Raw genomic sequence first — 14,237 nt, 5'->3', positions numbered from 1 at the left:
CTATGTGGGAATCTTTAGTATTTAGAGCCTTGCAGCCCAGGTTGTGACTGACTCCTGTCAAGGAAAACTACTCAAATTTGAGACAACTGGAGTCCTGTTTCTTCCATCAGGGATGGAAAGGAGTGGAGTGGGACTCCCTTGCTCCCTTTCCCTATATCAGATCACATTCTGTGCTAGGTAAACCAATGCAAGAGCTGGAACTCTTGTTCCAGGTTGCTACACCATAAGGTTACCATCTTGCAATAGCTTGTTAAGCATTGAAACCACGCATGCTTGCTTTATCATCGGCTTGGGTGGACATGAGGGCTTCCATTACAGAAAGGTCTTAGAAGGTCAATCTAGCTTGTTGATGAGTGCCATCAAAGAAGTAGCACCAATACCAGAATGATTTCCTTGGGAGCTCAGAGAAAGGTTGGAAAATATTTTGCCTCATGAGAGGATAATTGCAAATGTTTGCATATATCAGCCTGTAATACCTAAAGTTATTGGTGCTTCCTTGTCTGCCAGTGGGAGGAAGAGCATTTGCTGTATCGGTGTGCTGTCCTGAGTGGTTGAGAGCATTCATGCCAGCAGGGACTTCAGACCTGTGGGGCTGAGACCGAAGGGTGTCTGTCTGGCCATCAGTATGCTGGAGCCTTATTCAGAATCTAGGACCTGACAGATAACGCTGTGCTGCACGAAACCCAACAGCATTAATGTTGTTACCAAATATAACTTCCAGTGATCTTCCAAACTGTTTCTCATTAACCGTCCTAGCTGTGTCACTGCTGCTGACAGGAACTGGCCTTCACAACCTGCTCTGTAAACACACTTTCCAGAGCTCAGCTTGGACAGTGGTTATGGCTCTGCTGCTGCAAATCTCCTGGGTTGGATCTGGGTCCATCCCTGGGAAAGGATTACAAAACAGAAGGCTCATATCATGACTGTTTGTTTATGGTGGTTTTGGGAAATGCGGGAGCAGCAGTACAGCGTGGATCTTTCCATTGAAGCTTGCAGATTGTCTGTAGGGAACCTGTCTCCTCTGCACTGCAGTAGCACTGATTTTAGTCCAGAAACAATTTGTTTGGGTTTTTTTTTTTTTTTTTTGGCCGCACTTTGGAGAAATTCATTGAGCCTAACGGCATTTTGAAGAGGAAAAACAACAGTATCTAAAAGCCTGAGGTTTGAGAAGTTGGCTGTTGCACACTGGGTGGAATTCTGAATGGAAACATCCTGTGGACTTCTGCTATGCAGAGCTAGTTGTCCAGACATATTGTACTACCTCATGTCAGTTATGTACTGTCTAAAAACTGCAGCATGGTTACCACTAAATCTTCATATTCAGTTGCATTTCGTAGGTTCAAGATACCTATAATCTAAGACAAATAAATGTGAATGCTGAATTGCTTTTATGAATTCCCATTAGCAAAGCTTTCAGAGTTTATTAACTGCCTGTTTCATTAGTGCTTTGGATAATTTTAATAATATGATAAAAGCACCATGCTTTCATAGGCCAGAAAGTTGTAAGACAATTGCAAAGTGAAAGCTGGTTTAGGGTGAGTATGGGAGATGCTCAGGCAGCTGAACATGCCAGTGTAGAGTGTACAGCTGAAGAAGGCTCTACTGTTTTTGTTGAAGGTGTCTGTTGAGTCCATACTTGGAAGAGGGGAATTCTAGAAGCAGAAGAAATATGAGAAGTTCAGGGACACAAAGAAAGAATAAGCTTGAATGCTATTCAGGATCCTGGCTCTAATTTGGTCAAACTTGTGGTGGAGAGGTGCTGCGCACACCTGAAAGGAACCTGCTAATATTAGTCATCATGCCAGGATTAAATGGTGTGCTCAGTCCCTGGCTCCAGCATCCAAGGACACTGAGCTCCAGCCTGAACCCCTCCATCCCTGCCTGTGCACAGAAGAGGTTACCACCTTCTGTGTCCAGGCCAGTAGGGAGAGTGCTGTCTGGTGTTGCCTGTTGGGCTTCAGTCAGCACAGCTGCATGCGGAAGATGGGAAGCTCTGTCTTTGAATCTTTCCAGCACAACATTGTAAAATTCAGTTTGTCTTGGTGCTGGGGTGCCACACACTTTGCATATTTGTTTGGCTAGTGGAAATTACGAAGAGTGAGTGGGGCATCAAGTGCTTTGTACTGTTGTTCTCATTTAGGAGATATCTTCTTCATAGTGATTGCTTATTTACTCATTTAAATTAAAATCAGATGGTGGTTTTAGACATAGACTACCTGAGCCTGTGTTTTGTGAAAGCCCACTGATGGAATAATCTGTGTTTATGAAAAGCTGAATATTCTATCCAAAAGTGACAGGTTGACAAGTACGCTAAGTTTTGCAAGGAGCCTGGGTGGGGGGAGATGCTCTTGTCCTTCCTGCCAGATTGTCCGCATTAGGATCAGTGTGGTGAATCACAGGAATGTGCAGGGAGCAGCAGCATTCTCCTTCTGTTCTCCACATGGAGACGGCCACTACGGGTCCCACAGGGAGGATGACTGAAGCTCTGCTGTTAGCCTGGTCATGTTTACATGAAGTGCTGGGGGAAAGACCTAATGCAAGACCCCTGACCAGACTTGTGTCCCCTTCCAGAGACGCACTTGATGCTGCCAGTGTGCTTTATAATCGAGTTGATGAGGGCGTTCACCGACTGGTGATGCTGTCGAACAAACGCATCCAGGAACTGGAGCTGGTGATGGAGTTTGAGAACGTGGAAGAATGTTTTAAGGAGGTAAGGCCTGTTTGTCAGTTCCAGTGACTGCCTGCTGCCACCCTCTGACTGTACATCCTACAGCAGGTACTGGGCCTGTTGATCTCTTGTGTGAAGGTGTAGAATGATGCCTGTAGACCCTTAAAAAGAACACCCAAACAACTGAATGTTGCAATATGTTTTCAGATGTGCTGAAAACCACTCTGCCTGGTATCTCTTGATGCCAAGTAAAAGTCTTCTGGCTGTTCTCTAGGTGTGGATCAGTAAAACCCCATAAACATCTGTGATGTTTTTTCATACTTAAAGACCATAGTGTAGTGGCTCATTGGTTGGCAGTACACTTGGAGGTGGAGTGTCTTTTCACATTGGTCAGCAAAAGAACCCTCCCAGCAAGACTGATGAGCTGCCATTCTTCGTGCTCTGCTTTGAGAAGCAGCAGAGTGATGGCAACAAGCTGATGAGTCTGCGTGTCCTGTCTGGGCCGTAGGTCCTTCAGGGTTTGCTTATATCGTGCTGCTGAATGAGCCACACATAGGGCACCCCACGCTAGCTGCTCATCTATGCTGTGAACTGTTCAGTGCTTAGGTTCCTGCTATCTGATAAGCCTCAGGCATGCTCCTTTTGCCTATGGGTGCAGCCCTACATACAGTCTCCAGGCAGGGGAACAGCCTTTTGTCCTTAGCCCAAGAGTCATGCTCAAACCCCCCTGCACTTCTGTGGGAGCTTAAAATTCCCCATCACATGGTGCTCATTGAAACTTTTTACAGCTGTGGGATAACCGAAGCAAACAGGCACTGGTTTTCAGAAAGACCTTTGAAACCTGTAGCCGTGTAGATAAGAGAACCTTAAAAGGTCATAAAGTAGCTCAGGCTGTTGGAGTGTCCTGCAAGATCTGATCAGTTCTTTCAGTGTTGCAGAACCCAGGTGTGCTCCTGGAGCCTGAACTCTACCTCGAGATTGTGGTGTCGCATAGTCTCACTTTCTATCACTCATCAACTAGAAGAAGGATTTTTTTTTTATATCACTTATTACCCTATGTGTGTGAAGGGTTGTGTGCTGTTTGGAGCTCACCTTCGGAAGCTGCATCCTTGAAGATTGAGACTATGACTAGTTTCACTGTTGTGCTTCTAGGATTCTGGGTTCTTCTCATCTGGAGAGAACTGGATTTGCAGAGGAGGCATTAGCCTACCTGTTGTTTTCACAGGCCAAGGTAGATCCAAGAGTTTTAATGACTTCCTATTTGGAGGCAGACACAGGAGGCTGTGCACTGTGTGTTAAGGGCAACAAGGGTGATGCAAGAACTTAATGCAGACTCCCTTAAACATGCAGGTTCTTAATACTATACAGAAATCAAAAAAGGCACAAAGGCAGGCTCTGCAACCTGTCCCTGCTTTAAGCTGAACTTGTTTTGATCGAATTGAACAAAACTGACTGCACCAAGCCTACTTTCCTTGCAGCTCACCAATGATACCGATTACAATTGACGATGTGCAATGATGTATTTCGGGCAGCAGCTGCTCCTGCTTTTAAGCCTGCCTAGGAGCCCTAGGCACCAGCAGTGTGCCTCCTTGCAGTATAGGTCACAACCTCAGAACCCATCTCCTCCTCTTGCTGGTGGGCTTGTTCCATGGGCATGGACCCTCTCTCAGTCCAGAAGCCTAGGAGTTCGTCCTTGACTGTGGGGTTGAGTTGGGATATGGATTGAGATGATACAGGAAAACAGGATGCGTGGGCATTAGGAAGCATTTAATCTGTCCCTTTCCCCAGGTGCAGCTATGCCTGAAGCATTCAGACAAGTTTACTAGCCTGTTTTTAAAACCTACAGTTAATGGAGATGCTGTGTTATCCTGCCTGGCCTCCTGTGTCTGCTTTGCTTTTAGGACAATCTTATTAGTTAGTCCTCGACCCATGTTTGAGGATATAGGCTTTTAACTGTGGCAGCAGCTGCACTCTGTCAAGGAACCTGCAGTTACTGCACAGCTTTGTTGTGAGGTGCCTTCAGAAAACCAGTAGCTGAGAGTCCTAGAGAACTGTGAAACATTGCAGATGGGGAGAATCCATCAGTATGTTCACTTTGATGTACTTCATGTCCTGCCAGTCAGAAGAGGGAAGTGGTGTAGGAAATCTGGCAGCAGGGAGATACTTATCCCACTTGAGGGTAACAATAATAGGAATATGAGGCCAGTCCACAGGTTGCAGGGCTTGCGTTAGACCATGGCTCACCCAAAACAGAGCCCAAGCAGCTACTTGCCCTGTTGATGCCTAAGGCTAGTGAGCAATAGCAGAGTTTCGCAATTAGTAACCTGAAGTGGAAAACTCCTAGCAGGAGGCTCAGGCTGAAATGCCAGGATAGGGGGAGAAGTGTATGCGCACAGTTTTTCCACTAATGAAATGACCAGCCTTATGAGAGCAATTCCTTGCTCTTTCCACATAAAGGCCTACCTTGGAGAGTAGCACAGTGTGACTAATAGTGGAGCTTTTCCTTTTTCTCCTAGGTCAGCAGTTGGATCGAGAATGTTGGCAGAAAACGGCTAAAAGAAACGATCAACCTGGATGATTCTTTGGAGATGCTGCTTCAAGCACAAAAGCGTTTCAGGGAGTTCGACCTTATTGCCAGTGTAAGTGTTGTCTGATTGGAAAAACATACTGTCCATAGTCTGAGCTGGCAGCATATCTCTTATACATGCTCAGCCAAACCCATGATGCTAAGATGGCATTGGTAGACGGTTCATCACCAAGGTGTGTGTCATTCCTTTTAACTACTTGGCTTCCCTGTTCTTCTCTTGTAGACAAAGCTACCACCTCATCCTCTCAGTACATGGTATTTGCCAGTCTTGAGGAAAATAACTACTGCGATGGAAGATGGATTTTTTTTTTTTTTTTGTTAATCCCATGATGTGCTTGTAACACTGTCGTCTTTTTGATTCTAATTGACCTGTGGCCTTACTGTGTAGGCTCTACAAGTTGCTGTGTGGGTCATATAAATCACAACAGAGGTCAAGACTCTCTAGAATTCTGCTGTAAACAAGTATACCCCTGGTCATGTGATTTGAACCTTAAAAACCAGTCTAATCAGTCCTAGCTGTTAATGACCTTGAAGACTATGTACTGTCCATGTCAGGTCTCTATCCTCATTTGCATTGCATTTTACTTTCAGGAATATTGCAGAAGGGGACAGGAAGCACTAAAGAAGATGGATCGATGGGAAGACTTTTCCTCTGTGGATGTACGTTCTTACAGGGTAAAGCTACAGACCTACAAAGATCAACTGGAAGAGTTCTGCGCTCAACTGGATGAAAACAGGCATCGAATCTGTGAGACAGTCAGGCTATATGAATTCTTTGACAAGGTAAGACAAGGCATCTGCTGCATGGAGGAGGGTGTAAAAAGCCTGCTCAGGCTCAGTCCAGAGCTTGGTTGTTTATGAAAGATGTGAAATGTAGTGCGTGCACACCAACAAGGAACTGGATCTATGATCTGCAAAAGCCCCTTCACGCTGATGTATCTGCAGCAATTATTTTCAAGTCAGTATGTGGAAGAAGGGGTGGGTGTGTATTCAAGAAAATGGCCACATCTGTTAAGAATAGAGGTCTTCTGCTGTCTGAGGTGTAGCCTGTAGGCCACTCTAATGGCCACAGTGGACAAGAAGAATCATGGCAGTGCTGGCATGGATGCTAAAGGCCAAAAGATTGGCTGCTTGCGTCCAGTCTTGTCCAGCAGGCCAGGGTAGGCTGCCTGCGTTTTGTTCATTCAGCCTGTTGACACATCAGAAGTAGTGCTCTGCTATGTAGTACTAAACATAGCCCAGTCCCTCTCTTATCCAGGCTTGTGTGAGGAGAGGGAGCACCAGAATGGGGTGCTGGGCAGTGTGGCTGAGGGACCCAAGGGGACTGGGTTGGCCCAGGCATCTGGGAAGCAGGAGGAGAGGATGCATGTGGTGATGGTGCTGAGTGCCTGCCCTCTTCACCTGTTTGGTTTAATGCAGATGCACCTGTTCAGCAGACCTGCAGTTGGATTTGGTGTCCTTTAATTTCTAAAGTTGCAGATGAATAAACAGTAGGGTTTTCTAAGTGCATTTTAAAATACAGCTTTGGCAAGCACCGAAGGCCAGGGAGCTTGTGCTTGATTTATTCCACGCTTGTACAAACATTGGGTATTGAAAATTCTCAAATTCCAGAAAGGAGTAGACACTGGAAGTTAAGCTGTACCAGATGTAGGTGCCACTTAGTTACTGTCTCTGAGCTGCTTTGGCAGCCAAAATTGCTCAAGGAGAGGGGAGGAAATTTAGCTAAACATGAAAACATCAAGAAGTATTCTGTGCAAGGCAGGAAAGTGGAGAAGGCAGCCCAGAACACTGCTGTTGGGACACGTGAGGACTGAGTGAGTTTGCTGATGATCTGCAGGTCTCCTCTAGCTCATCTATGCAGTTTGCTGTGCAGGTGGAGGACTTTCTTGCTGTGGGAATGTGTAATATTTTGTGCTCCCCTCCTGCCCTCCCCAGGAAGAGAAAAGTTCCTTCTGTGCCATAGGAGAATGGCAAGAACCTGTGCTCTCCTTGGTCACTGAGCACAGACGTTCAGGGGCTGCTCTGGTCACTGAACACCTGTTGCCATCATGGCAAGTATGATTGTTATCATATTTCTTCTGATAAACGAAGGTGCCAGGTCTTGCCTGGCATCTTGGCAAGCCTGCGGCCAAGCCAAATGTCGGTCATATATGAACCTACCCAGCCAAAGCTGGAGACCTCTGGAGCGCAGATGTGGAGTGTGGCACATGATGGCTCCTCCATTCTTTGTTCGGGCATGGAGCTATATAGCGATAGTAGCTCTTGGGCTGCTAGGGTAGTCAGACATGACTCAACAGCAATGGGTGTTCTTCCACAGCTTCAAAACCTTTCAAAGCCTGGGCCATTCCCAGGGACACAAATGTTACACAGACCTCAAAGATGGGCCATTTCTTTTCTTATGGCTTCATAGCACTGGTCATACAGCTTCTTGTTGGTGGGTGACAACCGGGGCATGCAGCCCTTGGTGACAGCAGCAGCATCCCTCTCAGTTGTGCCTTTCATGCTGCACAGCCCCAGTGAAAACTGAATGATAGGGGTACAGCGTGTTTGCGCACTGCTTTGGTGTGAAGGAGAGGTGTCTTGCTTAATGAGGGAGGAGGATTTTGATCCCTCTGGTTTCAGTAGAACTATAAACAATGCTGCTGGTGTAAATACAACACGTGTGTATTGTGAACTGGTGGCCAACTGAAACCAGGCATGTGGAGGGGATACATCCTGCAGCTGTAGGGTAAGTGCAGAAATTGCTGCACATCATGAAAGTTCTTTCAGTGCTGGTTATTTTGATCTTGATCTCCGGAATGCTTTCTGCCTTCCCAAAGCAGTCAGTGGTGTGGTCTAGGAGGTGGGGGGAAAGCAGATTTTTATCAAAACTGATTTCACTCTCTTCTGATACTGAGCTGCTTTGACCTTACTGCAGTGATCTTGTCATTGCCTGCCTAATGCCCTTCTCTCTTCCCTAATATCTGAGGGATATCAACAGCAGGAGCCTAAACTAAGCAATGTCCTTGGTTTTTTTTCCTTCTTGTAAAAAGCCTGCAGCATGCCAGACCCCAGGATTTGAGGAAAGGAGCCTGAGGGATGCATAAGTAATGTACACTATGGTAATAAGCTGGCAAGTTCATATCTCCAAACATCTCGGCATGTGTCAAAGGAGTGGAGCACCCGCCACAGGGATCATGGTATTCATCCCTCATGTACCTCGCTGCCTACTAGGAATGGGTGGCTCCATTCTCCTGGCCCTTCCTCTGCATGTGGTGGACAAGTGTTTTGTAGGGCACTGGCTGTGGCTGCTGGACAGGCCATTGGACAGGACAGCATGACCCCATATGGTCCATCAAGATGCCGTACTGTTTTTTTCATTGGTTGGCAGTTCCTGATGGTCTGTCAGAGCTCCCTGTGATGAGGCAGGCTGAGCTGGGCCAGACCACATGGAGCTTGCACATGGGCTGGCAGGGTTCCCTCCCCAAAGCCATGACTGGTGCCAAGCTGGATGTTTCCATTTGTCCCAGTTTCCTTTGTGGCAGGAGCTCCCTGTGCCTGACAAGGGCTGGGTGATATCTGGGCTGGGGCAGGAGAAGCGAAGGAAGCTGCCTTCTCCATCTCTGACTGGAGACTGTTTTTCAGTACCACAGACTCAGTGCTGGCATGCTCAGGGACCTGCCATCTTCCTGTGGCTTTAAGCCTGGTTTGGCCGCTCTCTCTTGTTTACTCAGTTCCAAGACTGTGTTGGGAACTGGCACTACAGAGTGCTTTGGAGGAAAACTGGGAAGCTGAGCAAGCAAAGGTGTGCACGTTGTACCAAAAGCACTGATGTCTGCTTTGTTTTGGGGTGCCTGCAAGGGTGGTCCCCAGTAACCTTCACTCACTGCCTATCCTGGCTTCACAGTAACACTGCCATAGGCACATGACCAGGAGGAGCTAAAGCAAGTCTCCTTCTCCTTGCTTACCTTTTTAGCCTTCACATTTTTATCTTTCTCAAGCTTTCTTTGGATGAAATTATTTCCCAGGCCACTCTTGTATTCCCAGGTGCTCTTGACTTCATCATGAGCAAAGTGCCCAGCTGCCTGTGCCCACAGGCCTGAAATGGCCTATGTGAGAGCTGCATGCCCTGTCAGGACCACTGCTGCCTAACCCTCAGTGACACGGCTAATGAGCCAGAGCACACAGCGTGGTCTCTGCCAGCCCTGGATGACAACCAGTCCTGCAGAATGTCAGTAGCGAAGGCGTGTGATGCTTGCTGGCAAAAGTCACTGTGTTGGAAGAAAGCACTGACCCAGCTGGAAAGGGCAGAGTCCCATCATACCATCTCAGCACCTGCATACCCTGCAGCCATGTGGTGGTGTGGTGCCCAGAGCTTCACAGCTGAACTGTCTGTATCATTACAGGAGGACCTGAGGCAGACCCAGGGGCTCTTTCCTGCTTGTCAGGATGATTGTGCAAGATGCTTGTGCTCAGCAAAAGTACGGGCGTTGCTCTGCCATGGCCTGGGAGCCTGTTGCAGCTTGGGCCTTTGCCTTGCATTTGCTTTCTTTGGGGAGGTGTTTGGAGGCCTGGTGCTCAGGATTGTTGGGCTGAGGATGGTTGAGAAATGGTAGCATTTCCGTTGTTGGGAGTTCTGTGGGCTCTGTTCCATGAGCCATTCCTTCATTGGCATTCTCTGGGTGCCACCCTTGGATCCCTTCTCTCAAAGGACCCCTGGCTGTCAGTCTGTGCTGATTCTGGTTCCTCAGTAGTGATCTCCAGCCATCTCCAGCTTCTTTCTGCTGCGTGCAAGGAGCTGCTGCTTCAGAGCTCTGCTTGGGTGGGGAGAGTGTTTCCCAACCCCTTGCCATCTGTGTTGACATCTCTTGCAGAGTGATTACCTATATTCATGTGTGGATCTGCCCCCACAGTGGGTTCTCCTCTGCTTTCCTCCTCTCTGGCTCTCCTCCTCAGTCACATTGTTCTTTGTGGCTTAGAAAACAAAGCCTTTGGCAAGTGAAGGAGGTGCCTGTCCTTCCTGGGGGAGGGCCAGCTGGCCTGCATTTGATTATGGCAGCGCCTCCTCATGCTTCCCCATTGTCCGTGGTGCTGTAGGAATGCCAGCCTTTTTGCGCTCTGTCCCCTGAACAAGTGTTGCTGGCTCTGGGGCCCAAAGAGGGGCTGGGGCCCTTCTGCCCATCCATCCAGGCCTCGCTGGCAGGAGAGTCTCTCTGCACATCTCCATGCACCTTCCTTCCGAGTCAGATACACCCTGTCCTGACTCCAGCAGCAGATAGGCACAGCAAACCCTCTTGTAAGTACCAAGTGTCCGGCACCCCAGCTGATGTGTGTGTTGTACTGAGATTGTTTGGAAACAATGCAGAGAAGGCTTTTCACTCGGTTGCTTGTGCGTGTCTGTATGCGTCCAGCATGAATCAGTGTGCTTTGTGTGAGTCTTCTGTGCGCTCAGACAGAACCCTGTGGGCTGTGTGCATCTTTGGTTCCTCCGAATCCCAGGGTTGCGCTGTCTGTAATGCAGCAGTACCTCTCCCTCTTTATTGGAGGTTGTTGCATGGTCATTTCAGTGGGCATAATATAATTGCAGCTAGAAGTTGTCACTGGTATTATGTGCCTGCAGACTAGCTGGATGTATGTGCAGGGCAAGTGGTACCTTTTGATCTGCCTGGACTCTGTAAAGTTTGTGGACAGCTACTCTCCTAGATTGCTCCAAGGTTTGCTGGGCTCCTGTCCTGTGGGTGACTGAGACCTGCTGGCACAGTGCTCCCAGCTCTGAGAGATAGATCTGGTCTTAGATCTGACAGCAGAAATCTAGAAGATGATAAATTAGCTGACTTCCACAGATGTTGTTACCTCCCACTTCTTCCCAAAAGATTCAGAGCAGTGACCTGCTGATATCTTGCTTTCTACGGTGTTTGGTTTCTGATGATGTACGAGATATAATGTCACAGACTATGGTTTTGAGGAAAAAAAATTCAACTCCCCTTCAGGCAATAAATTATTGATGTTTCTTTTTGCTTAGCCTTTGATGAGGAAAGAAGGGTTTGTGAATGCTGGTCTGTGGGAGGCTGGAAAGGATCCTGGTAGCTGGGACCTAAAAGTGTGATTTTTCTCTCTCTGGCTGTTTGGCCCAGGTTGAGAGTTAATTTTACTGAAAGGGCATTATGCTTCCCTGCTCTGGGAATGTGCTTGGGAGATTTGGAGAGCTGAACTTCGCACCAAAGTGGAAAAAGAAGCATTTGAGGTGTCCTTACGGTGATGTACCTATTATAAACAGAGGTGCAGGTTGCTGTGCCATGATGCTTGTCCCTTGCTAGCAGTCCCGTGCAGGTCAGAACATGGCTTTGCCCCCCAGCATCTCTGAGCGAATGAGGTTTTTGCTGTGACTTATAATGAAGTCCTGGGAGAGGCTCAACATGGACTGTTCTCTCTACCTCTGTGCAGAGATTGGCTTTGCTTTTCTTGGGATGGGCTGCATGAAATTGCCAAATAACAGCTTTCATCTGGCCGCTAGTGCAAGTACTGAAGATGAGGGAGGATCAGAGTATCACAACAGAAAAATGTAAACTCTACTTTCCTGATGCTGTGAAACTGTTTTAGGGGAAGCCACTTTTGTCTGGCTTCAGCATTGTCTGGCAGCAGCTGTCTCATCTCTCTTTCTCTTCTTTCCTTCCTCAGTTACACTTGTAAAGTCATGCCCCTAGACAGACATGTAGTCTGATTTGCTCTCCTGTTTCAGGGGTGTCCTTTTTCATGCGCAGCCTGAAGCAGTTGGGGGAATGAGCCTTGAGGTTAGAAAATCAATCCTCTGGCAGAGTTCATGCAAGGTTAATGAGTGAAATCTCTCCCTTCTCTTTCCCACCAGGTTTTTGCTGGAGAAGTTGTCTTGCTAGGTTAACAAGCCTCTAATGTTTACTTTCCCATCAAAAGATATTAATGTATCAGAAAGTTTCTGCTTTGCCTTGGAGTTTGAGATAGTCCTCTTGCACAAACAAGAAATCCTGACCATTTACATCTGATCTGCTACAGTTTACAGCTCCCTGGTATTTTCCCGTCTTGCAAAATCAGTGATTTGAAAACTGTTCTGTTTTATGAATTCTCCAGTAATTCACTGCGAGATCTACTGGTGCTCAGTCTATTTTCTCCTGTGTTTCATCAATGACTTTATTGCCAAATTGGCATCACAGCCCTGCCTCTAGCTCCCTCAAGCTCTGTGACAGTAGGTGTAGTAAATGGTAGTTAGCACCAGCACTCGCTGCTCCTTTCTGGTTGCACAACATGGGTGTGAAACTGGTGCATACATTTTTTTTCCTCAGTGTTAAAGGGCAGCAGTGAATTAATTAGGGTTTTTCATGTGCTAAATCCAAGCACAATTTGCTGTTGAAGGTGAGGTGTTCTTGGGTTGAGATGCTTTTGAGCACCTGTCCCAGCACCTCAGGCTCTGCTTTAGTGCGGGATGAGGTCCATGTGATATGTTTGTGGCATGCACAGGGGGGACAAAGCCTTGATCTGTCTGGGGTCCTTTTCCCTCCTACTGTGCTGGCCAAATCTTCCACCTTGCTGGAGGGCACAGGAGGAAGAAGAGGCTGGGGGAGCCAGCGCATGGTATCTTTTGGGATATAGGCTGCTTACCCCTCAAATGCCTTCCCTGATCCCAGGAGTGCCAACATGTTCTGCTGCTGTGTATGCAGGGGACAATGCCTGACCTGCTGCCTTCATCCTTGGTTGTCAAAACACCTCTGGGTAAATATTCCATCATGTCCTTGGCTGTTCATGAGCATAAACTGACAGTGGTCTAAAAGTTTGGGGCTCCCATCCTCTGCGTCAGGTGGAATCAGATCTCCTGCAGGATCATGACACTGGTAACCAGTCACTAATGGCAGGGAAGCAGCATTTCCTCCTGGCAGGTTTGCTGCTCTTGTTGCAGCTGAGCTGCAAGGGGAGCACATTGCATTTGAGGTGAAAGACCTCTGCTAGTATCAGATCTTACCTCAGCTGAGCCCAGCCTTGTGCATGTGTGCAACATGTTAGGTGTAGGTGGGTTTTTTTCACTCTGATCTTGGGACAGGAGCTGAGCAGGGTGACATATTTTCTGAATGTTTGAGTGCTGGCATCCATCTGGATCCATGGATCCTTCTGGAAGCTGGAATTCCCTTTAGTCACGGGAGTTAAATAGATCTGTTCAAGCAATCTGGACGTGAAGCTCCTCTCAGTGTACAGATGGGGCTGAAGCTCACAATGGCTTCCATCTGCATATCAAAGCCTTGGACATATGGTCAGGGTTCTCCCAAGCACTCCCTGCCTCTGACCAGGCTCCTTTGGCTGCTCTGCGGGGGCTTGTATCCTCTGAGTACATCTTAGAATGCTCTTAAACCAGGGAGCTATTTCAAGCTTTGTCAGCTACCCTGAAGAAGGGAGGCCCAGCAGATGTGCTGGGTGCTGGGTTCAGTTTCAGCTCCACACCTCCCAAGGCACAAATGCCCACAGTGCGGTGCAAAGAGATCTCAGCACATCATTGAGTAATGAAGCAGAGTTTTGCTCAGCTTGTCACAGGGGAAAAGATATGAATTGAAGAATACAGAGAAGGCATCCACACTTCCCCATCCAAGCCCAAGGACATACTGAAAGTTTCCCAATCCCCAGCTGGGTATAGGGGACCTCATTAGAAGGGAGTCAGTGCGGAGCAGACAGGAGACACCTACCACAACCCAGTCTGTTGGCGCTGGCCTGCAGTGTACTGTTACAGCAGGGTATTTGTACAGCATAACGATGTGGCTGTCAGGACAGACGTAAAAGCGAAGCATGCAAAAAAAAAGGAAAAAAAAAAAAAGAAAAAAAAGAAAAAAACTCACCAACAAACACCAAACCTCTGGAGGTGTCATCAGCCTCTGAACAGAGTGATTTGTTGCTGTTGTGCAAGTTGCCAGCTCTGGTGATTCATACACCTTGCTGTGGCTTGGCCTTGAGTCTGGCTGGTAACATGAGGCTCTTGGTGCCTTCTGA

General features: G+C 47.6%; 1 protein-coding gene across 4 annotated transcripts in view; it reads left to right on the top strand.

Moving 5' to 3' along the window:
• PLEKHG4 (pleckstrin homology and RhoGEF domain containing G4) overlaps nt 1-14,237 on the top strand; it is an 89,885-nt gene that overhangs the window by 56,994 nt on the left and 18,654 nt on the right. For all 4 annotated transcript variants that reach the window (XM_064459180.1, XM_064459176.1, XM_064459178.1 and 1 more), the window contains exons 11-13: nt 2,572-2,710; nt 5,185-5,307; nt 5,847-6,038. In XM_064459180.1, the coding sequence (XP_064315250.1) occupies nt 2,572-2,710; nt 5,185-5,307; nt 5,847-6,038 (454 nt within the window). The remainder of the gene's footprint in view (nt 1-2,571; nt 2,711-5,184; nt 5,308-5,846; nt 6,039-14,237) is intronic.

Source organism: Phalacrocorax carbo, chromosome 8 (assembly GCF_963921805.1).
Source record: "Phalacrocorax carbo chromosome 8, bPhaCar2.1, whole genome shotgun sequence".
Classification (NCBI taxonomy): domain Eukaryota; kingdom Metazoa; phylum Chordata; class Aves; order Suliformes; family Phalacrocoracidae; genus Phalacrocorax; species Phalacrocorax carbo.
This window is presented reverse-complemented; position numbering and strand designations above follow the sequence as displayed.